The following is a 25,773-nucleotide window of genomic DNA, read 5'->3' on the forward strand; positions in this document are numbered from 1 at the left end:
TAGCTGCTGTCTCTCTTTAAAACATACCTTTGTTCTTCTTCTTAAAACAAGACAGACTTCTATGGCTTTAGGCTACTAACTCAACACTACGTGATATTCCAAGGCATACACACCGTGCATACACACCGTGCATACACAGGGAAAGGGTAAGGGTAGCCTCCAGTCATACGCACAGCACATGCCCTCAACATCATTCAGACAGCACAGACAAGCTACAATTAAGGGACATGCAGGGGCCTGTTGCTGAAGGAAGAAGTAATATCATCGAGTTAATCTTTTATTGTGCAATATTCCCCACGATTCAGTTGGCCTACATTAGATGCATTTCTTTTTTTACGGACAATATAAGCACTGGCCATCTGTTTGAATTGCTTAATAATGACAAAACCCTGTTATAATATCAACATCTAAAGGGAGACTCATCCACATGTTTGGGCCATTTTGCCAGTAAACAAAAACAAACACAAAAGATAAACATAGTATTGTCTGAGAGCCTTTGTTTATGTAACTACTTGACTGAACAAACATTGGATTATTTCTGGGAAGAAAGCTCTTTTGAAAGTGTGTAAACATGGTGTGAAAATCTCCATTTAGTTGTAACCATCGCCATCTGGTGGCCTTGGTGTGTAACACGTGAACAGAAAGCATCAATTCCAGTTACTGTATGAGACAAGCGTATCACTCGGGTTATAAACACACAAATGTTTTTACGGTTTTCCATAAAGAATCAATAATGTTGAACATAAATAAGCACAGAGCTCAACAGACCAATCATTCTGGATCCATGATTGACATGAAATAAACCATTATAAAGTCAGTGCTTTTCATTTTGAGGAATATTGGCTGAAATAACAGGAAATGCCCTTTAGAATCAAATGTGAAATGCATTGTGGATGACCACTGATCTACAGTATGTCTAAGTTGTTGTGATGAAGGGAAACACTTATTTAAAACACAAAATGCAGTGCAGTGAATTCACTTCTCTGCTCTAGTGAATGTGAATACTTTAGGTCCAAGTGGACAATAGGAATATAATTGTATTTATATAAAATGGACTGTCAGTGTTAAGTGATCTTTGTGTGTCCCTACTACTCAGTGTGCTCAGGTTTCATGCTCAGTGGCAGTTCATTGCGTTTTCTGTGCAAATGATTGCAGGGTTAGAGGCGTAACGAAGTGGATCAACAAACTTTCACATTTTAACTTGCATATCAAATAAATAAACCTAGAACACAAAGACAGGTCTCAATCTGAAACCACACTCTGAATTCTTCCTATGCAGATGCCCTGGTTCAGTGTGCCTTCTCACATCACACAGTAACCTATTAGATTTGTCAAACCACACAAAGAACAAAAAGGTGCAAATGAACAAGAGGCTAATTTGGTCTAGTATCACTGCTCAAAATCAAGGAAGGGATCAGATTCACACATCTAATATGTGGATTATGGAATAGCAATTAGTGCAGGTGATCCTGTCTGGACTAACAGTGCAAGCAACTCAAGGAGGAAGGACTCTTTTGGACATGGCATGAGGCAACCACATGCAACGCAAGATACTGCTAACATGTCTCAGGTACATTATTAGAGGTGTATATGAATCATGAGAAACACTGCTTTAGTAAGAAAACATTCCTGTGTGAGGTGAAGCATTTCTGAGGTATGCTGTAGGGGTGTCTTGAGTTGTTACTGTTGAATGAACGGTTGGTTTTGAACCATAAAACAGCAGTTAGGATTTTCAAGACGTCCTCATCTGCCAGTGCATTTCAGTCATGTCCGTGTTGTGAATACTAGTCACTCTTACTATTGTCTTTGGGTCTAGGGCTAAGTACGAGAGCTACTCTTATCGATGMGGGGGGGGGGGGGGGTCTCTTCAAGTTCAGAGACATTGATATATAGAAAGGTCTATGTACTAATGCTAGCTAGCCTATCACAAACTAACTCAAGCTCATCCGTCCGGTTCTGCTTTTAGATTTAAAAAAAGATTTGGGTTGTTTGGCACTCACACCGCCAGGTTTTTGGGTCTCAAGCCAGCTACTCTAATAAACAGAGCCATCCCAAATCAGTAGGTAGGTATCCCCAAAGTTTGTCAAGCCTTAAGCCAGACTAAACGCTGCACTCACCATTATGAAACATAGCGACATCAGTTTGGATGCTAGGCTAGTTTTTGTCCGCCCAGAATAATAACAGTCTGTATGAGGCCCTGCAGTGCTGGCTAGGTCTCTTCTGCTTGAGTGTGTCAAAAGAAGAATGTATGGTTCACTGAGTGGCTATAGAAGTTTGCGCCACAAAACACCAGCTCTTTCGTTGTGCTTTTCGCTGTAAACAAAGGGGCTATTCAGTTCAATTACATTTGGAGGTTTATCTAGGAGTCCTATATAAGTGTTCACATCACACGTTCCACTCTCACTGCAACTCACACAGCAGGTAGTGCCCTCTTCTGATAGGAAGCTGTAATGTAGCTCTAGATCTCCATTAATTTGCAGTCTAGTAAAGGCCCAAGCAGGCTATACAAATCGGTAGTAGATGTGAGTTAGGCCTAGCTAGTGAAAGCTGGCCACCGTGCAGTGACTTCCCCAGACAGTCACACCCCCATAGCTATCCTCGGTAATACATCCTTAAGCTCCAAAGTAACAGTCACACATCCTTGTCTCCATCCACATAGACCCAGGATGTAAAGAGGGTGTTGGTGATGCTTCAGTCATGTCCCACCTCTCTCAGAGGACTTGTGGACTTACATAGATTATAAAAGATGGACCAGCTTCCACCTGATTGCATCCAGTGTGACTGACTGTAGTCTCTTATAAAAGATGGACCAGCTTCCACCTGACTGCATCCAGTGTGACTGACTGTAGTCTCTTATAAAAGATGGACCAGCTTCCACCTGACTGCATCCAGTGTGACTGACTGTAGTCTCTTATAAAAGATGGACCAGCTCCACCTGACTGTAGTCTCTTCCTATAGCCGTGCTCCATGAGTCTGGCAAGTGGGACTAAACTGTTGTACAACATGCAGAGCATAGAGCTGTGGAAGGCAGCAAGGCGCAGGTTCATTCACTCAGAGGGAGTTAGTTTGCTTGACTCAGTGCAATGCTGCAAAGCTGTCCCTTACGTGGTCCTCTGCCCCTGTACCATGACTAGGCCCAAGGCCTGGAGAGGTGGGGGGGCTGAGGCTGACGTTGTAAGCCGGGTTGGAGATGTGGAGAGCGGCCCGCTTGCTGCTGCTCCGTGCCGACCGCGTCTTGTGGTGCCGGTTATGGTGGTGGTGGTGGTGCTGCTGGCGGGGTTCGTCCGGAGGACTGGTGGTGTGGCTGTGGTGACGGCCTCCACATTTCAGAGAGGGCACTGCAACAGGGTCAGGGTCAGAGATTACAGCAGGGTTAAAGGTCACCGCCGGGTCAGCTGGGTCAATGCTGTCTGGACAGGAAGTAGAGACGGTCTGGGGTTTCCCTGTCTGGGGACACGGAGAGCGAGATGCCGACTCCAACAGATCTTTAGTTCCCTGTGTGCACTGGGTGGGAGAAGGAGAGAGGGAGAGGGTGGCGGAGAGAAAGAGATGACAAGGGGAGCAGAAAAGACAAGAAGAACCAAGAACAATTAGCTCAGCTGAAAATAAAAAAGAACAGAAATCCCCCAGGGGGGAGGAGAGATCACTCAGACAGCTATGCAGAGCAAAACTATGGGTCAAAGGTCAAGCTATAGGTAATTGAGGTGGTGCAAGAAGGACATGCAGGTATTCTGATGCTTGGTAGCAGACTGTCATTTTGGTAAGGGGTAACCATGCAGATGATAAAAAATGTAACTTGGAAGCACAAAGTAACACAGTGCTGTTGTATCAATCTTGCCACGGTATTTCCACAGCACCAGAGATCACATCAAATTCTCGTTCGAGTAAGGTAAGACCCCTACACGGTAAGGGTACAAGGCTATTGCCTTGAAGGATGGTCCTTTGAGGGTTTTATTCTCGCTTGCAAAAGTGACAGATAAATGAAAGTTACTTGAAAGATGAAGTAACAAAGGTCAACAAAAACCCACCAGAGCATAAACATTGTAGTGTGGAGATGATTGCATGTCTGACTGCTTGAGTAAAGAGAGAGATGCTCTTATGATGTTATGTAAAGGACTGGCGTAGCTGTCAGCGCACATTTAACACATGCAGAACCTGATCGCCGAGGGGAATTTAGAAGTGTTTGCATTCTCGCCTATGTGGAACAATTTTCATTTATGCTTCCAAATTTAAGAAGCAGTTGGAAAGACTGAATCGCTATAAACTATTAACGAGTCTCCTGCTTGAAAAGGTTATTTTGATCATTGTCTGGTGTGTACATATACAGTGAGCTCTAAAAGCATGGGGACAGTGACATTTGTTGTTATGGCTCTGTACTCCAGCACTAGATATGAAATGAAACAATGACTATGAAGTAGGTTAAAGAGCAGACACAACTTTCATCCATAAATCATTTAGAAAATACTGTACTTTTTGTACATAGTTGCCCCCATTTTAGGGGACTAAAAGTATTGGGACAAATTCACTTACGTGGATTAAAATAGTCAAACGTTTAGTGAAAAAGTTAAACGCACAAATAAATCATACCCCCAAGACATGTTTTGGAGGGTATGATATTTGTGCATCTGTAACTTTCTCAATCATCATTCATTCAGGACTATCCGTAATCATGGTAGCATCCATCTTCATGTTGAAGTATATAGAAACATTATATTCTTATTTACAATAAAAGTGACTCCAAGATGACAATACTTATCATAGATTTCTATTGGGCACAAAATAATCTAAAACACAACCAAAACAAACAGCAAATCCTTCCAACAAGTTTGTAGAGTCACAGGCTTGGTGTAATCATTGTGTGCTAGGAATATGGGTCCAAATACTCAACTTTCAACTACTTTAATACACAAGTGAATTTGTCCCAATACTTTTGGTCCACTAAAGCTGACAGTCTGCACTTTAACCTCCGATCATTGCATCATTTCATCCAAAGTACTGGAGTACAGAGCCAAAACAACAACACACTCAGTCCCAATACTTTTGGGGCTCACCATCTGTGCATTTAAGCAAGCATGAGTGTATCTGAGGCATAGCTGACAAGAAAACACAAATATATTAAAGTACAACGAATGTGCCATTATCTTTTCCTCAGTTTGACGGTCTGATATTCCAAACCTCACAGGTCTGGAGTTTAGAGAGGCTGACTGTGTGTGTGATGGGATACAGCCTGACGTGGTTGAAATCAGCCATGTTAAAGGAAAAGCATAGTAGCACTGAGAGAAGCCAGCCAGGCAGGCAGAAAACAAAGCAGGCAGCAACAGAGAGAGGGACCCCTAGAAAACCTCCCTTCTGCACCAGGGTTGGGCTCTAATCAGTTTTCAACTCAGTACTTCCAAATAAGTGAATTGGCATTCAATTGACGCAGATGTAGACACAGTAGCCACAGAGACGGGTAAGGCCAGCCAAACACTCTTACTGCACTCTACCTGGGGTCATCTCACCAACCTGTCTGTCTCCACTAACCTTGCTCATCAGCCAGCACAGGACAGAGCAAAGTCCAGACAGCTGTCCTCCTAGTGGGGGGTGGTGATGGGCCATACACACAAATACGGAGAGACACAATACCAGTTGACACTACGGAATAGGCACACAGGGGTAAGGCTTAGTGACAATGATGACATACGGACTGTTCACACGTATGATTATGCTACATCTTAACTGTAACACACAGGTGAGAATTAAAAAAGGAAAGCATGTCTATTAAACTCATTTGGAAATAAAACTTATTTATTTCATTGTTAAAATGCAATATTTATTACTGTACATTTCAGATGAACATAATTTATTCCAAAATGACTTATAAATATTTAGATGACCAAAATAAACAAAAAGACAAATAATACGATTGTAATATAAAAAATATTTTTAAAAGCATAAGAAAACAGTAAGAGGGAGATGATTTTGACTGGCTTGAGGCAGGCAGGTAGCCTAGTGGTAGGCCAGCGTCGGAGTCACTGGTTCAAATCGCCTAGCCGACTAGGTGAAAAATGTGCCAATGTGATATTGAGCAAGGCACTGAAACCTAATCGCTCCTGTAAGTCGCTCTGTATAAGAGTGTCTGCTAAATTACTAAAAACATTTCAAATGTAAATGCAGGTAGCTTTTATGTCACTTTTACCATGACCATTACATGATGGTATGACACACAGAACACCACACACACAGTCACGTCAGAGACAAATACAGACAACACGAACACTGAGGAAGACAAATAAGTGTTTTCACTCTGTAAACACAGATAATTCCATCTGCATAAATAAAATACCTCTTCCATGCTTTTTCAGCTGACCAACTGAATATCAGTGAGGGAGGGTGTCCAMATTGAGACAAATGAAAACAGCGCTTGGGTACAGATGTATTTGCGACCGGTAAATTCCCAGCAGTAACCGCTTCCATTACCAGCATGTGGTTGCTAAAAGTATAAATACTGAACCAATAATGTGCTTGGTCTCTCTCTCTGGTCTAACTCCTTATGTGCAAATAAATTCTAATCCGCAAACTTCCAGCAGACATGACAGTGCCCTTGTATCGTTAAAGTAAACCAAGGTTAGGTTAGCTTGTCCCTATTGCTTGAATGTAAACAGAAGGAAGGCATAGTCTGAAGAGTTGGAGAGTGCCACTGCTGTCAGACTGAACTAAAACCCCAGTGGCAGCCACACTTTGTAAACAAACATTTTAATGAAATCTCCTACGTTTCTCCTTAACTGCAAAACAAGGGCAAAACATTTAACCCAGCTGGGAAGTGGATGAATCATATGTAGGCTGTTCGCTGTTCCCTTTTTCACTGAAATGAAATACATAAATAACACTGAGTTGCCTGATTATAACATTAGGGCATGGAATGGCGTGAGTACCTAACGGTTGAGCTACACCCAGGTCAAACATGGCCTAGCAGCCAGCTTCACGTACTCTTTCCAGCCACAGACACTCTTTTACTGTCAACAGTCTGGTATAGACTGGACTACCAGGACCAGGCAACAACATATGTAATGACCACAACAGGATCCTGGACCCTTAGCAATAGTACTACAGTACACTGGTATGAGGGACTAAGTCATGAGGGGGTGACCCATACACAACAGACAGTCAGGCAACAGTCAAAGGGGGTTGGGTTCGGTTGGAAAAGGCAACTAAACTGGGGTCTGCAAGTCAGGCTGAAGGTGGTTTGGGGTTGCAGGTAGCGGTATAGGGGAGGGGGGAACCTGTAATGCACAAGGGGGCAGCTGGGACGGCGTGGGCCCTCCTACCACGTTTATCTCCTTCTTAGCGGCCAGCTCTATCTCAGTGGCAACTGTCTGGGACGACTCCTCCACTGGCATGAAGCCTCGCCTGTCAATCAAACTGAACACGGGACAACATGGAGGAAACAGGTTAGTCAAATAGTTCAGGCTTCAGGTCAATTCAGTTTCCTTCTTAGTCAAATCAAGGAGTGATTAGAAATTAAATTCATGCATTGGAGAAAATCCTCAGAAATCAATGGGGCATTTTTAAACACTTCCTAAATAGACTGATTTGAAGAAAGAACTGACTCAAACTCTATCAAAGAAACATTATAAACCAGGCTGAGTCTCACCTGGGAGGCATGGGTCCACAGAGTACAGAGCAGCAGTTAGTAATGATGTTGTTATAGCTGTAGGGGTTTCCGGTATCCTCCGCCCCACTCTTCCCCGACCACGAGCCTTTGATCTGGGAACAAGAGAGAAACACAAGATTGACCATCAGTCCTCGACCTAGACTAGTTTTAGTTTATTTGTCAGGGACCAGGCACAACAAACATGACACCAGGTTAAGCTGCATGGCTACTTTCCATCTGCACATACCAGAAGGGTCACTTAACTGTTTAAAGCGCAAAATCTGCAGTCAGTCAAACATGTGATTTTCCTGGGTTTCATATACATTTCCACACTATAAGGTTGGAGTAATACTATGACATTTTGAAAATGCCCTCATAGTGTAAGAGCTGTTGGAAAAGCCCGTCTGAAATTTTTCCAATTTGGTGGGGTAGAGTTTTGGCCTACCATGGTGGCCACACTATGTGGTAAATGAGTTTATAGGCCAATAAGAAAGAGTTCCAAACCTCTCTGCTAATAACAGCTAATTTTCCATTTTCCCCTCACCACTCAGACCACTCCCAGACAGCCCTAGCTAAATTCTTACTTGAGAAATTGCCCTTTACTAAGATGCCATTTGTTTCTTTTTGACTATTTTAATTGAAAACAATCACAGTAAGATACTTAATGATTTGATAGAGATAAAAACAGCTGCATTGAACCTTTAAAGTGTATAATACCTATATGTTTATTATACATATCCCAGAAGAGACAGAGATATCACACTCATTGACATTTACTCACATCTTCATTTGTTGTCAGGTTAGAAGCAACCAGGTAGGTATGGAAGCCTGAGAGGCCCAAGATGGACCAAACTGAAAAGAAGCAAATCACCAGCTCCACAGCAGTGCAGGAAGAAAAGTCAAGGACAACATTTATGGTTTGAGTATCTAAATATCACCAGAGATGTCAGCTGGACAGACAGATTGAGAGACCCATTCATATTCTGCAATACGGCCAAGAAGCTGAAGTGAATGACAGTTTAGGTGCCCTAACACCAGACTACTCGAGGCAGGGAGTGGTATTATGAGGGGATCTGATCGGTTACAATAGACACACAGTCTTGGTAAAAGGATATCTGGCTGGACTCTCCTGAAGAGCAAACATCAGGCCTCTCCCTCCTTGTGCCCCTGAGGACAGAACCATTGAAAATTGATACAGAAAACCATGACAGGATGATAAATCAGGATATACGCAACCGTTCTATACAAAATCACAAGCCCGGGCAGTGTCTTCTGTGTAGACTACGTACTCAGTGCTAGATGTGTGGCGACGCAGCCAAAGATGAAGACTGTCAGGAATGACAGAGAGACGATGAAGGTGTAGAAGAAACGATAGTTCCTCTTCCCAACACAGTTCCCCACCCAGGGACAATGGTGGTCGAATCGCTCTGGAGGACAGGAAGAAAGAGTGAGGAAGAAGAACATTTACAAATATCTACAAAGGACATCTCATTGACATGAAGGCCAAGCTCTCAAGACCCTTTCAACAGTAAAATAAATGTGAATTAAAATTTAGAAAAGTCTAAAAAGAAAATTAAGAAGGCCTGCTTTCAGAGTTGATCAACATATTTATGGAGGATACCAACACTAATAAATCATCTTTATAAGACTGTTTTGTTGAACAGTCTTTATTTATCAATCTCAGTAACAGGCTGTGTAGTATAGTCTAAATAATTCAGTCTAATAAATGTCAGTGTGTCCCTCTGTCTACGTTCCGTGTTGAACGTCCACCTCTGTCACCAGTCCTTACCCACACAGTTGTCACAGAGGGAGCAGTGGGAGGTGCGCGGTGGCCGGAACATCTTGCAGGTGAAACAATACTTGAGCTTCACTACCTGCTGGTTGATCATCACCTCCTTGGTGCGGGGAGGGGGTCGGTAGGTGGAAGAGCCAGAGTTATCTGAGGAGGAGAGAAAGACAGGGAGGACATATCAAGAGATATAGTACACAAGGTGTGTGTGTGTATTACTATTCTCTTGGGTACCGGAAATCCCCCAAATTCCTCACAAAGATAGTAAAACAAGGAAAATTCCCTTATTTTAGGCTTAGGTGTTAGGGTTAGAATTAGAGGTCAGGGAAAATAGGATTTTGAATGGAAATCTATTTTTGGCCCCCACTAGTATAGTAAAAACCTATGCTTTGTGTGCATGTGTCCATGTTGTGATCCAGGCAGTAGTAGCTTTAGGCCTAATTGCTGGCGGAGTGGTGTCCATTAAGGCGGCTTCATGGGGGAGGCAATCAATCAACACAGGCTCTGTGTAATGTATGAAAGTGCGCTGCCTGCCTGGCAGTCCCATATGCTGCGTTTAGACAGGCAGTCCAATTCTGATCTTTTTGTTTCAGTTGAGTGATGGTTCAGTTGAGTATCAGGTTTCAGTTGAGTGATGATTTGATGTATTAGACTGGCTCTATCACTACATGGCATGAGCTCATTATTAGTAAAGTGTAAGGTACGTTCAAGATAACAACGGAGTCACAATGTTTGATACACAGCTGAATATTAGGCAGCTAGTCAGAACTAAGTATGATACTCCTGATAAGAACTTTCTGGATGTATTCATTTAGTTTAGGAAATTAGGCCTAACCAGCAGATATGCACAACTTAGGCCTAAACCATGTTGCAGAAAGCTGAGTGGACATCACGCTCTGTCATCCTAACAGAGACACGTCACAAGAGCATGAGAATATCATCACTCAATAACATTTTTTTTATACTTTTGGTGCCACACAATGAAATTACTCTATTTAAAACCACAACCCCCCCCTACGTGAAGTGAGTTTCCACTCTACAAAAAACAAAGAGAGAGAAAGAGATGAAGAGAAAATGAGGGAGGTGGAGCGAGAGAGAGAGATGTTAGTGGCAACCCACTGCAATGGGGCCAGTGTCTTTGAATTTTTCAGAAAAATTAAACGGCAGAGTTAACTACCCACACAGCAGACTGACCACCCACACAGAAACAAGCAGTGCCACTAACAGTTCAAAGACCTCTATCCATCCATCCCTCCCTCCCTCCCTCCATGCCCGTTCAGAAGAGACTGTGTGTGTGGTTCAACCATTTGTTGGCTGAATAATGCATTGCTTCAAACAAAAAAGGCAGGAAACTACCATATATGTTGCTACTACAGTGTGTCAAAAACCAGCGCAAACAAACTGGGGATAAAAGGTCAAAAATAGAGCAGAATATGGAGCAGGAAAACAAATGGTGAACGTGTACACAAAGCTGGGAAAGTGAGTGGGAAAGGAAGAATGTTCTTTACGGTGTGTATGTGTTGCCCTTACCGATCTGCTTCTCAATGTCTGCGGCCTCGTCCGGTGTGGCCCGGGGCAGGATACCAGGGTCAGTGAAGCTGGTTTGCAGGAGGGAGATGACTACAAACACAAACAGCACTCCTCCAATTGCTGGGATGAACACAGTCAGATGCTTCAACAGGAAGGGACAGCTGTGGTGACAGGACAAAGAAAAAAAGAGGACTATATTCAGCAACAATTAAAGTGGACTGCCTTATATGTTAAAACTAAGGGTGTGTTTACACTGGAAGCACAACTCTGATATTTTGCCCAATTAATAGGCAAAAGAGCGGACCTGATTAATCAAAAGACCAATAGGCCCCTTTCTGCGTTTGCAAAGTGCCACAAGAGGGCGATGTGCGTGCAATTTGCAGAAACCCCTCCCTGCTAATATGTAAACTGCTAGTTACAAACGCAGTAAATCCGTGTGGAGCTCAAATGGTGAGCTTAAGTATTCGTTTTTCACAATGTATTCAGAATATTACTGTGCATTATCTGCGTACGATCAGGAGCGCTTCTTCAGGAAAATCTCATTAGACAAAAAGCCTTATTTACATGTTGCTTATGAGTATATTTCACACTACCTTTGGATTATAAATTGGATTGTGAGTTTTGTATAAATGTTCTGCATAATATAAAGTTTGTGTCATCCTCGCCAATCAATTTCATTATACTTAAACACGTCAACCAGTAAAATGGCTCTTTGGCTAGCTTTGTTACAAGCCTGTCAATGAGCGTTAGCATTCTATCTAACAACTGCTGAATCCAAAATAGGTATTTTGCAACTATCACAACCAAATATAATCTTAGTGACTGTTCAAGCAATAATCAAAACAACATTGTAAACCTAGGAGAACCCACCCCCCAGAAAATATAATAGCTTATTTCAGTGGGTGATAATACATGCGCGCTGACTGACAATGTGTGGTTTTTCCAAGTTCATTTCCGCAACCAGAAATCGTGCGCATCCGTGCGTAACGTCAGTGTGTCCGGTACCGAAAATAAAAATTTGAATTGGGCTGACTTAATGCAGCCTGGCTTCATTATTAAGGTCATTTTTTGTCACCAGCACAACTAAAGAGGTCAAGATTGATTGCTGAGCACTGCAGCGACAATCAGGACCCTGACTAACCACATGAAGGACTAGTTCTCATTTTCAACATGAGAAACTGAAAACGCTGTCAAACACAATAGTACAATATTGAAATAGTTTCTCAACCACCCAGAGAGGATGTGGTTTTAATCAACTTTCACTTTTTAATTACTACTGTAGCATAGTCTCAGGAGATGTAACACACATTTCAACAAGACACTTGTAAGGACATGTTCTGGTATTAAAACTATTCCTCTATTGTTGTGACCATAATCTACTGTATTGGTTAAACTGCTAGACACACAACCAAACTTACCATGGTTTGTTGAAACCTGTGTGGCATAATTTTAATGGCTAGGGCAAACATTTTTGTGTCAAAGCAATGCAAAAGAAAACGAGAACTTGTACTTACTCGAAAACAAAGAACAGTACAGTGGTGACCAAAATGAGGCCGAGGGTGAGTGGTAGGACACCGCTTTGCTGAGCCACTATGATCCGTCCATCACAGTAGAAGCGATTCTTGCCGGGGAAAACTTCCCATTTTCTCCGTGCGGTTTCCCCGTTCTTCTCTTCCTGAACAACAGCGTGTTGCAGCGGCAGGGTCGGGGTTGGTGTTGGCGTTGAAAGTGCCTGCGGGTCGATTTGCTGGTATTCGCAATGTTTCATGATTTACGAAATTTCGGAGCTTCCCAAATAGAGGAGCTGTCTTGTGCTTGCCACCGCAATCTACATAGGCAGCAACTTGCTAATTCTCTAGCTAATGTTGGCTAACTAACGTTACCTAACAATAACATCGACTAGCGTGTTGCCAGTAACGTTAGCTACAAACATGTTCCAGTACCGGTAAATTAGTGGTGCATGTCGTCATTGAATCAACAACGTCACCAAGCGTATCCAGTGTATGCAAACAATGTCCCCAAAATATACACTCCATGAGGAGAACAATTCGACTATGATATTATCCATAATTTCGGTCCATCATCCTAAAGAACAGCTGTGTGTGTGTGTGTGACCCATTACATTCGTATGACCGCTTAGCTGGCTAGGCTAACGCGCTAGCTAGGCTAACGCTACCTAGTTAGCCCAAAAAATCAGTTATGAACAGACTAACGTTAGTGAATAGTAGCTAAGTAGAAAGCATATCCTATGCACAGCATAAAAATAGGTATCAGTACCATACCAGGGTTCTGTTTGATACGGACGGTTCAATATGATCCTATTTGAAAGCACCAACTCCTACACTTTCAGCCAGGCAGATGAAGCAAAGTGATGTTGGAATTTCCCGGTGCTGATGTAGATGAGGGTTTTCGTAGCTACGAATCGACGCTAACCAACTGCAGAACATCTGTTATACTAATAAACATCATAATCGAAATTCTCATTTATGTTGGTCTCGTGTAGTCTATTACATTCGGGAAAGCGTACAGGTCAGGCGCACTTCTCTCCATCATCCAGCGTTATGACCGAGAGGAAGAGGCGAAGCGAGAGGATTTACTCCACCCAAAATCTATCCACGTGAGAATAAGCCCTTTTTTCCCCAACTGACATCACATGTATTTCCACTTATATTGTAAAAGCGGTCCCTGGGCTATCTTGTCAATATAATATATAATATTTGGTCATGATCGCTATGGAATGTTTACGACACCTTAAATTGTTGTACGGCGTTCATGATTTGCTGTCAAGGAATTACGACAAACGTGGAAACCTTTATTGGGTTATTCAACTATTTTTCTCCTTCCCCCTTCTGACACCCAGGTGGCGACACGCATCTCTGCTTCCTCAAGCTCAACCCCTATAAGACGGAACTGCTCTTCTTCCCCAGGAAAGCCTGCCCGCTCAAATACCTCTCCATCAGGGTTGACAACTCCACAGTGTCACCCTCCCAGAGTGCAAAATCCCTTGGCGTGACCCTGGACAACACCCTGTTGTTCTATGCAAACATCAAAGCGGTGACCCGCTCCTGCAGGTTCATGCTCTACAACATCCGTAGAGTACAACCCTACCTCACACAGGAAGCGGCGCAGGTCCTAATCCAGGCACTTGTCCTCTCCTGTCTGGACTACTGCAACTCGCTGTTGGCTGGGCTCCCCGCTTTTGCCGAACCCCTGCAACTTATCCAGAACGCAGCAGCCTGTCTGGTTTTCAACCTTCCCAAGTTCTCTCATGTCACCCGACTCCTCTGCACACTCCACTGGCTTCCAGTTGTAGCTTGCATCCACTACAAGACCATGTTGCTTACCTACGGAACAGCAAGAGGAACTGCCTCTTCCTACCTTCAGGCTATGCTCAAACCCTACACCCCAACCCGAGCACTCCGTCCCGCCACCTCAGATCTCTTGGCCCTCCCACCGCTACGCTCAGCCCAGTCCAAGCTCTTCTCTGTCCTGGCACCCCAATGGTGGAACCTGGTTCAGAGTCCCTGCCCATCTTCCAAAAACATCTAAAACCCTACCTCTTCAAACATTATCTTAAATAATCCTCCTCACCTTGACACACCCCCCTTTCTAGCTCTGACTCTACTGACAGCTACGTTATTGAGGACAAAAGTTACTTTTTATGCCTGTGATACGTGGTTGTCCCACCTAGCTATCTTAAGATGAATGCACTAACTGTAAGTCGCTCTGGATAAGAGCATCTGCTAAATGACTAAAATGTAAATTAAGTTACCAGTATCTTTGCTTACACCTCAAAAGGCAAAATCCAGGTAGTCTACTTTGTATTATTATCATATTAACCATATTAAATCATGAACAAGTGACCCAATAATGTCAATGCAAAATTACTTTTATTAAGCCTAGATATTTAGAAAACAAAGTTTCTGCAGTTCCATTAGTTGACTTTTGTCACTACTGTTCCTTTGGGGGGCTTGGGCTGGTGTTGCTACTGGATGACATGAAGTCTGGAGAATCCAGTTTACACACAAGATTCGCAATGATCTCAGAGGCTGCCAGGGATGTGTTTGAGGTGGCTGCAGAGGGGCTTGGAGGCTCACTGAACAGACTGTTGTTGCTCTTGACTGGACAACCCAGCAGAGCCACCATCCCACTGCTTCTACTAGTGGTCTTGGAAATGTCCAAGTCCATGGAGTTGACCACCATTTTTTAGAGAATAAGGGAAGAAAGAATATAACTTTATTAATCCATTTTGCAAAGGATATTCAAAATGTTCTCTGAAACCACCAGCCCTTCAGTTGCAATTTCAGTTCCCACATTTTCATTGTCCTGCCCGGGATTTGAACCAGTGACCTTCTGGCTACAGGTCTGCCTCTAACCTTTGGGATACTTTCCTCTTGGCAGTCTGGAGAGGTCGGATTTTCCTCCTGCTGTCGTCTTGGACAGGCTTATTATCCCTCTGGCTGTTAGTATGGGTGGGGCGAGGAGGGGATTGGCACCAGTGTTCTGGTATTCCTACCAAAATTCACAGCAGAAGCTTTGCTTTCCTTTGTATCTGTGGAAAGAAAAATACATCAGGATTTTATGAAATAATATACAGTAGCCTATAGCATATTTTGCACCAAATTCAATCTAAAATGAGATGTTATGAATATCATACAGGATCGATAAAGGTATTCAGGACCCCTACCTGAGACTGCATCAACTGGAACCTGAAAAGCTCTATCCAGAGACAAGGAGCTAATGGATTTGGTCATCAGTATACACAGCATACTAATCAGCTCCACCCATTTCAGTTTGCTTCACGGCAAGAGCTCGGAAGGAGACTCGGCAGTGAATCTCCTCTGAACACTGTGGCCTATGCAGGTTCTCTGTGATAGAAGAGAGAGTGATTTTATTTACAATTAGGAAACATTGCATATTATCAATAGCGCCAAAGGCTGAATTATTTGTTTTTATTATACATTTAATAATAAAAATACCATGGACTAGATGGTAATTGTACTTCAAGTACAATTGATGGGACTGGATTAAACTCTTTAAAAGTATTATTGTGGTAGAAGTTTAAAAAGTTTTACTTTAAATCAGTTTTAAAGTATGTATGGTTTGGAAAAAACGTTATAGTAGTGGTAGTGTCTGCAGTAGTAATGGTGGTGACTGGTTATAGTTGAAAAATGTAGAATAGCCTGAACATATGAAAGTTGGTATGGTGTATCTAGCTTGAACAGTTCAAGAGTTACTGTTGATTAGTTATTTTATGCTAATTTAGATCGTTATACTTGATAAAAGTTTTAAAGAATTTGAAGTTAGGATAGCCTGAACATGTGAAAGTTGGTTTGGTGTATGTAGCTGGAACGGTTTAAGAGTTACTGTTGGTAGGTTATGTTATGCAAACGTGTGCACATTTATATAGTTATTAGTTAATAAAAGTTTTTAAAGAATTTGAAGTTTGGACAGCCTGAACCTGTGAAAGTTGGTTTGGTGTCTCTAGATTGAACGGTTCAAGAGTTCAAGTACTTCCTTGACTTCAGTCTTGACCATCACATCTGCAGTTGTCTCCACTTCTTGAACTTCAATCTTGGCTGTTGTACCTGCAACAGTGGCCACCTCCTTACTTTCAGTCTTGGGTATCACATCAGCAATAATCTCTACTTTCACGATCTCCAGTTTAGCCATTGTATCTTCAATAGTCAGAAGTTCAGTCTTGGCTGTTGTGTCTGCCATAGACGCCACCTCAGCCTTCCCATTTATAGTGAACAAAATATTAATGGAAACACGGACTGAACCACAGCTTTTACAGATAAAACTCATGGACTCAGTGGACCATACATGTCAATCGATCAATCAATATTTGTACAGCACAGTTTATACATATTAAAGCAAACATTTACAAATGTTTGAAAGTGCAGACTTACATTTCAGACTGGGTGATGGACTGAAGGGAGACAGCTTGTCCAATCAGACTGCCACAGGTTGCCACTGTGAAGAAGACAGAGTCAACCAGCCCTGGGCCCTCAGTGCCTACAAGACATGAACAAAACACTCGTTATACCATACACATAAAGTATAGAATAAATCATTTAAAGTCACCTAAGGCAAGAAATTATGATACTTTTTTTCACTCTAAATTGAAGCTACAGTTATAAGATTGTTATAAACAAACCTTCATGTTTTAAACAAAATGGCCATTGTGATTGACCTCTACAGGATCGGTGCGATTAGCATGAGGTTGTAAGTAACAAGAACATTTCCCAGGACATAGACATATCTGATATTGGTAGAAAGCTTAAATTCTTGTTACTGCATTGTCCAATTTACAGTAGCTATTACAATTAAAGAATACCATTCTATTGTTTGAGGAGAGTGCACAGTTATGAACTTGAAAAGTTATTAATAAACCAATTAGGCACATTTGGGCAGTCTTGATACAACATTTTGAACAGAAATGCAATGGTTCATTGGATCAGTAAAACTTTGCACATACATTGCTACCATCTAATGACCAAAATCTAAATTGCGCCTAGTCTGGAATAATACATTAAAGGGGCGGATACTTAAGAGATTTTCAGCTAAGTGTGGAGTTTCATTATAATGCTAATTTACTAAATCAAAAAATCTTTTAAACCAAAAAATTAAAGAGGAAGCCCAGCCTCCTACTACAGAGGTTGTAGGCAGAGATTATGGATTTATGATTCACTGCTTCGACCATGTTTTGACACAGAGCCGAGAGTTTCTATAACACAAATACAACTTTTCATGAGTAATATATGTTAACCACATACAAACACACAAGTTTTGCCTGAAATTACAGCCTATTCCCTATGTAGTGCCCTAGTTTTGACCAGATAGGGTGTTATTTCCGACATTAGCCAGAATAATTGGCTCCACTAATTACCTAATAACCTGCCCAGGGACTGCGATTGAAAATTAGCCGGCTGGCTAAAACCGGCACTTTTACTGAAACGTTGATTAATGTGCACTGTCCCTGTAAAAATAAAATAAACTCAAACTCAATTAAGATTCTTTACTCTCGTTACGTCATAATTCTGTTCCAGAGGAGAAGGTGAGGGTTGATGATCAGAGGGATTAGTTCTAATGGAGCCAACCAGGTCGACTGATGAGGGATCAAAACATCAACGCGTCTCTTACTGGCTAAATTCTTTTACAAAGAGCTTATGTACTGCACCATACTTCAGGACTTGGCTGTCTGTTCAAAGCAAACATCAGTAGGAAAGTCTCACCTTGGGTGTTGTCAGGATCTGATACTGATATCAGGATGTTTTCCATGCTCTCCGGATTGTCTTGTGAATCTGTCTTGGTTGGGGAATGCCTCTCTTTCTTCTGGCCTTTTGAGACACAGTCTCTTCTGTTGTCTCTCTCGTTTCTGTGAGCAAGGGATCAAAACAAAATCATGTTAGGCTGGGATCCATGTATTTTGTTTCTGTTGGTGAAGTCATTGATGCTTTTTGCAACAAAACACAACGTATTTTCCAACTGCATACTCTTAGCCCAGGGCTATCCTTAACCATCACTTTAAACTAGTAAGTGTAGGGTGAACACAACTAAGGAGACTTGAAACGTAAAATGAAAACCCAAAGCCTTACCATTTTCTCTTTCTCCTGCTGGTTTGTGACCCAGCCTCGCTCCAGCCTCATCTCTCTCTTCACCTCCTTGCTGACCTCCTGCAGCAATGCACGACACTTAGCATTCCACAACTAAGACCAAGGAGAGAGGGTTCTCAAGTCAGTGACTGAATATAAATGTACCAAAAGTAATTTTGACTTTTATGTTACAAAATGCTACAGTATATGAGAACTTTATTTCACCTATTCAGTGGAATATAGAGATGTGTATGAACTTTTATGTATTGCTTTTATTACTGATGTTGTGGCTATATTTTAATGCCATTTTTTTTCCAATTCAACCAATAAATCAATTGACCAATCAATCAATCCAGCCATTCTAGTCGTCATAATAACAGTAGCCCTCATGTCTTACCAGTTCCGACCTGCAGGTGGAGCTAGGGCAGAAATCTAGATCTACCATGTTGCTCTTCATAGCGATTCTGGGCAGTCTTGCAAGAGAACAGTCCTCCTCCAGCCTACAGTTGAAAGAGAACCTTCTAAAGGGTTTTCACATATCAAAGTCATAAGTGTCAGTTTGTCTCCATGTGCAGCCACATTCACCATAGCTCACATAACAAATCAATACAGAGAACTTCCATGGGGAATTTTTCCTTGCTACTTTTTTGGTATTATAAGACACTGTTCCCCTCCATGTCTTTGTGTGAAATTGTTTTTTGTTATGTGAGTATTGTCACGCGCCAGACTTTTGTTTATGTTCCGTGTTTTGGGAACGTTTATGTTCTTATGTGCTTTCGTTTGGACCGGAATAAAAAGTGCGCCTGTTAACTACACTCTGCTCTCCTGAACCTGACTTTGCCTCCAGTACACACCCGTAACAATAGTTCATAAAAGGAATCAGCAGGGCATATTGTAAAAGACTGAAAGATCAGTAACTTTCTCATCCTTGGTAATGAAGCCCAGGTTAACGAGGTGTTGGTGGATGTCTTTGTGGTGGAGGTGCTTCCTGAGGTTGGGGTCATGGAGGCTGTTGTACCCAGAACTCAACAGGTAGCCATTAGGGTCCATCAGGTCAAAGTCATTCTTCGGCTGGACCAACTGACATGATGAGTGCTAAGTTTCTCTGACCTCTCTCATGAAATAGCCTACTATCATTGATGAGATAGATCCAATTCCATTTGACTGGGAGAGTGTAAGCATTGGTTGTAAAACATGCAAATGCACAGGAAATTAAAGCTTGAACCCTTTACAATTTTCAAAGTTCTTGAAACAATAGATATAGTGCTGCTTACCCTGGTGCTTAGCGCTGCTAACAATAGTGCTTAGTGCTGCTTACCCTCTCACAGAGCTTGGTTGTGTGGTAGACATTGGAGACCCCAGAGATAGTAGGGATCTTTCCTTGGATGGGCAGGTCCAGACGGTGGGGGGTGGTCTGCTTACCACCATCCTGAAGTGGCTATGCAAACCTCTCAATCAGCACTGTAGTATAGCGAATAAGAAGGCCGGTGAGAACAAAGACCCATTTTTTTCTTTACTCAAGTTTCATTTGGAATGTAGGCCTAATAGGCTACTGTACATTCAAACTCAAACTCATTTTATAGATTAAACTAACCACACTGTGCAAATGCCATGGTCTTATCTGGCCTAATCAGAAATTGGACAATGACTAAAAAAAGCCGTTGAATATTCAAGAAATAGCTGTAACTACTGAAATATAATAGCCTACTGTAACGTCCTGACCAGAGTTCTTATGTGTTTTGCTTGTTTAGTGTTGGTCAGGACGTGAGCTGGGTGGGAATTCTATGTTGTGTGTCTAGTTTGTCTGTTTCTGTGTCCAGCCTAATATGGTTCTCAATCAGAGGCAGCTGTCAATCGTTGTCCCTGATTGAGAATCATATATAGGAGGCTTGTTTTGTGTTGGGATTTTGTGGGTGATTGTTTCCTGTCTTCTGTCTTTGTGTTCTGCACCAGATAGGACTGTTTCGGTTTTCACATTTGTTATTTTGTAGTTTGTATAGTGTTCACGTTATTGTCTCTTCTTTATTAAATCATGTTGAACACTAGCCGCGCTGCATTTTGGTCCTCTCCTTCATCCCAGGAAGAAAGCCGTTACACCTACATACCATATGTTCCATTCTGATATAATTCTAATTTTAATGATGAAAGTTGGATAATTTCCAGTGGCATTATTCAATGAAATAAAAAAAATTTAGGGTATAAAACAAACAGACAGTACAAAAATTTGAGTTACACTTTGCAATTCTAGAATCCGCATCATCACCTGGTATGTCATAAACCCTAAATATGACGTCATAGTCCAAATGGTTGGGCTTGTTGGACATTGCAGCCGACAGTGTAGGCTGTCATGTAAAAAATCTTCCCACAGGCGACTGACTGATCTACAAAGGACCTTGCATCATAAATAACTAATCATTGTTATTTGTAGATCAGTCCGTCACGATTTACCCATGATACAGGTTTTGATCCATTCTTGAACATGGCCACCAACTGATCGCTAGAGGGGGCTACATGCTAAACAGCTAGCTATTTACCCAATGCATAATAATGCACGGGTTTTCACGTTGACAGCAGCATATACAATTACTACCCTCGTTAGGCACGTTCACACTGCACCTTAGCCCAGAGCTAAGAGCCTCCTGGGCTAAGGGAGATTTTAGCCCGGGGCCAAGCGAATGTTCACACTTGCACATTCTAAAGTGCGCTAGCACCAACCTTAGCCCATCTAGCTGGCCCTGCTCCCAGAAACAAGGTGCCAAAATAGCCAGTGTGAAACAGGGTCAAGAACAACACCTAGAATGCTCACTGTCCAATCACAAAAGCTGCACTATCATGAATTTACATATGCTTATGATGCCTGTAATGCGTTCTGCACGTTATTTTGATAAGTAAATACATACTATTTCATCCTTCCATTTGAGGACAAAAAAACAAATACTTTCATCCTTGCAAAATCATTGGTTGCTATGCCTAACAAAAATGTTTGCTATGCATTAGGCTAGCTAATGTCTTCTCTCACCTAGCCAACATAAGCTATACACTCTACACCTGGAAGGACAGCAAACGCTGTTTTCATAGCTTTTCTACTGTCATTTAATTGGATATAGCCATGATAATAATCAGTGGCGACCCGTCATTCAGGGAAGGTGGGCCAGAGACCCACCTGTTTTGGCATTAATACATGTCACATATCAGTTTGCAAACAATGTAAAAAATAATATATATATAATTGAGTTAATAAAGCCGCATACAAACATGTCTCTTTTTTGTTTTCTTGAGTAAGGCAGCTCCAAAATGCAGGTGTTTCAGCCTAACTCAGTGCTTTCTGTGGTGGTGGGGCAAGCGAGCAGAAAATACGTAGTGTTGCGCCGTGATTGGCTCAGTGTTCTGTTACTCATGGGGAAACTACGTTAGACCTCAAAATTTCTAGCCCCTTGGGTGCTGCCATAGAGTTACATTAGAAGTGCCCATCCAAGAAGGCTCAAGGTCATTGGCCACAGATAAAAATGATGTCAAATCACTTTATAAACTCAGCAAAAAAAAGAAACAACCCTTTTCCAGGACCCTGTCTTTCAAGAAACTCGTAAAAATCCAAATAACTTAACAGATCTTCATTGTAAAAGTTTAAACACTGTTTCCCATGTTGTTCAATGAACCATAAACAAATAATGAATATGCACCTGGGAGCGGTCGTTAAGACACTAACAGCTTACAGACAGTAGGCAATTAAGTCACAGTTATGAAAAGGACACTAAAGAGGCCTTTCTACTGACTCTGAAAAACACCAAAAGAAAGATAAACAGGGTCCCTGCCTCATCTGTGTGAACATGCCTTAGGCATGCTACAAGGAGGCATGAGGACTGCAGATGTGGCCAGGGCAATAAATTGCAATGTCCGTACTGTGAGATGCCTAAGACAGCGCTACAGGGAGACAGGACGGACAGCTGATCATCCTGGCAGTGGCAGACCATGTGTAACAACACATGCACAGGATCGGTACATCTGAACATCACACCTGCGGGACAGGTACAGGATGGCAATAACAACTGCACGAGTTACACCAGGAATGCAAAATCCCTCCATCAGTGCTCAGACTGTCCGCAATAGGCTGAGAGAGGCTGGACTGAGGGCTTGTAGCCGTTGTAAGGCAGGTCCTCACCAGACATCACCGGCAACAACGTCGCCCATGGGCACAAACCCACCCTCGCTGGACCAGACAGGACTGGCAAAAAGTGCTCTTCACTGACGAGTCGTGTTTTGTCTCACCAGGAGGGATGTTCGGATTTGCGTTTATCGTTCGAAGGAATGAGCGTTACACTGAGGCCTGTACTCTGGAGCGGGATCGATTTGGAGGTGAGGTGCGTCATGGTCTGGGGTGGTGTGTCACAGCATCGTCGGGCTGAGATTGTTGTCATTGCATGCAATCTCAACGCTGTGCATTACACAGAAGACATCCTACTCCCTCATGTGGTACCCTTCCTGCAGGCTCATCCTGACATTGCCCTCCAGCATGACAATGCCACCAGCCATACTGCTCGTTCTGTGCGTGATTTCCTGCAAGACAGGAATGTCAGTGTTCTGCCATGGCCAGCGAAGAGCCCGGATCTCGATCCCATTGAGCACGTCTGGGACCTGTTGGATCGGAGGGTGAGGGCTAGGGCCATTCCCCTCAGAAATGTATGGGATCTTGCAGGTGCCTTGGTGGAAGAGTGGGGTAACATCTCACAGCAAGAGCTGGCAAATCTGGTGCAGTCCATGAGGAGGAGATGCACTGCAGTACTTAATACAGCTGGTGGCCACACTGGATACTGACTGTTACTTTTGATTTTGACCCCCCCTTTGTTCAGGGATACATTATTTCATTTCTGTTAGTCACATGTCTGTGGAACTTGTTCAGTTTATGTCTCAGTTGTTGAATCTTGTTATGTTCATACAAATATTTACACATGTTAATTTTGCTGAAAATAAACGCAGTTGACAGTGAGAGGACGTTTCTTTTTTTGCTGAGTTCATGTACAGTAGCTTTGATTGGACTGATCATGTCAACATCATACTTTCAAAATCTTAGCTAGCAGTCATCATCATGAAACAAGTCAATAATCTACTGGCAAATCCTTTTTAATCCTTGTCATATGAAGAGAAATAATGAAGAGAAATTATAGATAAAATGTATTGGTGCTCATCGGCCATTGGACATAATCATTACACAACAAGTTCGCACATTTATTTTCAACAATGAGTGGTTTGGAAGGAATCAGTGACAGTGACTGTGTGGTCCTAAATCTGGGATTAAGGGCCTTTCCAAGTTTAAAATGATAAACATTCAACATTGGCCATGCTGTCAATGAAGCATGATTTGTGCCTCGCTCAAAACAACTGTTAACTCGGAACTGTGAACTTGACTTCAGTGAGTTCAAGACAACTGGGAAGTCAGGAATAAACGAGATCCGACTGGGAAAATACATTTTGAACGGTCAGTAGCTTTTGAACGGTCAAAGCTACTGTACCAACTCGGAATTGTAAATCCGGCCTCTTTCTAGAGCTACAACCTGAAGATCAATGACATCATCATCATTAGACCTTGTTTTTTCCCGAGTTCCTAGTTGTTTTGAAAGCACCATAAATCCAGAGAATGCCAGACTTTGATGACAAAATTTACCCACGAAAGACCACCACGCCACCTTCCTGTTCAAATGAGCACAGCATAACAAGGTGAGTTCAAAAATGTATTGTATGCTGCTGCATAAATGATGTAACATGCCAGGGAGATATGTATACTGTAGCTAAGAAAGTAACACTAAGTAAATCCGTTACTTATGTGTATGTTGTGTAGTAAGATGTTAGTAGCCCATGTGCCTCAACCTAATAATTTGGTCTATTTCTCCCTCTTAATTTCACCTACTGTTCTGACTAAGTGATGCACATGTAGCTTATAACCTGTTTTAGATCAATGTAATCATTGAATATTGTAAGAGCTTTCATTGTCTGCTTACAGTGGCTTGCGAAAGTCTTCACCCCCCTTGACATTTTTCCTATTTTGTTGCCTTACAACCTGGAATTAAAATAGATTTTTGGGGGGGGTTGTATCATTTGATTCACACAACATGCCTACCACTTTGAAGATGCAAAATATTTTTTATTGTGAAACAAACAAGACAAAAGAACTGAAAACTTGAACGTACATAACTATTCACCCCCCAAAGTCAATTCTTTGTAGATCCACCTTTTGCAGCAATTACAGCTGCAAGTCTCTTGGGGTATGTTTCTATAAACTTGGCACATCTAACCCCTGGGATTTTTGCCCATTCTTCAAGGCAAAACTGCTCCAGCTCCTTCAAGTTGGATGGGTTCTGCTGGTGTACAGCAATATTTAAGTCATACCACAGATTCTCAATTGGATTGAGGTCTGGGCTTTGACTAGGCCATTCCAAGACATTTAAATGTTTCCCCTTAAACCACTCGAGTGTTGCTTTAGCAGTATGCTGAGATCATGTGACAGATCATGTAACACTTTATTGAACTAATTATGTGACTACTGAAGGTAATTGGTTGCACCAGATCTTATTTAGGGGCTTCATAGCAAAGGGGGTGAATACATATGCACGCACCACTTTTCCATTTTATTTTGTGTATGTCCATTACATGAAATCCAAATAAAAATCATTTTAAATTACAGGTTGTAATGCAACAAAATGGGAAAAACGCCAAGGGGGATGAATACTTTTGCAAGGCACTGTATCTGCCCCCTTTATTTTTCCCAAGGCTCTGACTTGGTGTACACGGCCCATGTTCTGCATTCTGTCGCTGTACATTTCAAAAGTGCTAAACAAATAGTTATATTCACTACGTCCGTCCTAGCTCGCTCATTAATGTCTTAATCAAAATTACGGATTGCCTCTTATCCGCTTGTCGTCCCCTTATGCCATAGTTTGTACATCTCAATTGTCATTAGAAACCACATTTGTTTAAGCAAGTCAGCCATATCAGCTGTGTTTTTTTTAAAGGCAGTAAATAAGGCTGAATGAACTGTTTCGCTGTCAGACAAGGCTCCGCTGATAGCCAGGTGTAGCAGTGGTAAGGTGTACGGACTGCTGTTGGGACAGCTTTATGTAGGCCCTAACAGTTTGTTGGCACCGTTGCCACCGTTATAGTGCAATGTATTGTTTAGTGTTGTGTAGCGCCTTTGCTGGCATGCATCCCATTTTATTTTTTGCCCCACCAAG

The 25,773-nt window shown here is 42.2% G+C and overlaps 1 protein-coding gene and 2 long non-coding RNA genes across 4 annotated transcripts; all 3 read right to left on the reverse strand.

Moving 5' to 3' along the window:
• Positions 1–266: 266 nt before the first annotated feature.
• On the reverse strand, positions 267–13,720 carry LOC111955093 (palmitoyltransferase ZDHHC18-B). Of its 2 annotated transcripts, XM_023975170.2 has the most exons (10): positions 12,467–13,720; positions 10,953–11,113; positions 9,423–9,572; positions 8,923–9,060; positions 8,749–8,800; positions 8,415–8,517; positions 7,634–7,746; positions 7,308–7,401; positions 5,524–5,634; positions 267–3,504 (listed from the first exon to the last, which is right to left on the reverse strand). In XM_023975170.2, exons 1-10 carry the CDS (start codon positions 12,718–12,720, stop codon positions 3,076–3,078), a joined length of 1,605 nt encoding a protein of 534 aa, XP_023830938.1. In that variant the 5' UTR covers positions 12,721–13,720; the 3' UTR covers positions 267–3,075. The 2 variants fall into 2 exon arrangements, with proteins under 2 accessions (XP_023830938.1, XP_023830939.1); XM_023975171.2 differs by lacking the exon at positions 5,524–5,634 and having other exon boundaries at positions 12,467–13,719.
• Positions 13,721–14,823: 1,103 nt separating this feature from the next.
• On the reverse strand, positions 14,824–15,810 carry LOC139023289 (uncharacterized). Its single transcript, XR_011474428.1, has 2 exons — positions 15,640–15,810; positions 14,824–15,504 (listed from the first exon to the last, which is right to left on the reverse strand). It is a non-coding gene; the product is annotated as an uncharacterized lncRNA (long non-coding RNA).
• Positions 15,811–16,071: 261 nt separating this feature from the next.
• On the reverse strand, positions 16,072–18,327 carry LOC111955104 (uncharacterized). Its single transcript, XR_002876069.1, has 3 exons — positions 18,191–18,327; positions 16,865–16,970; positions 16,072–16,540 (listed from the first exon to the last, which is right to left on the reverse strand). It is a non-coding gene; the product is annotated as an uncharacterized lncRNA (long non-coding RNA).
• Between the last annotated feature and the right edge of the window lie 7,446 nt (positions 18,328–25,773).

Source organism: Salvelinus sp. IW2-2015, linkage group LG30 (assembly GCF_002910315.2).
Source record: "Salvelinus sp. IW2-2015 linkage group LG30, ASM291031v2, whole genome shotgun sequence".
Classification (NCBI taxonomy): Eukaryota; Metazoa; Chordata; class Actinopteri; order Salmoniformes; family Salmonidae; genus Salvelinus; species Salvelinus sp. IW2-2015.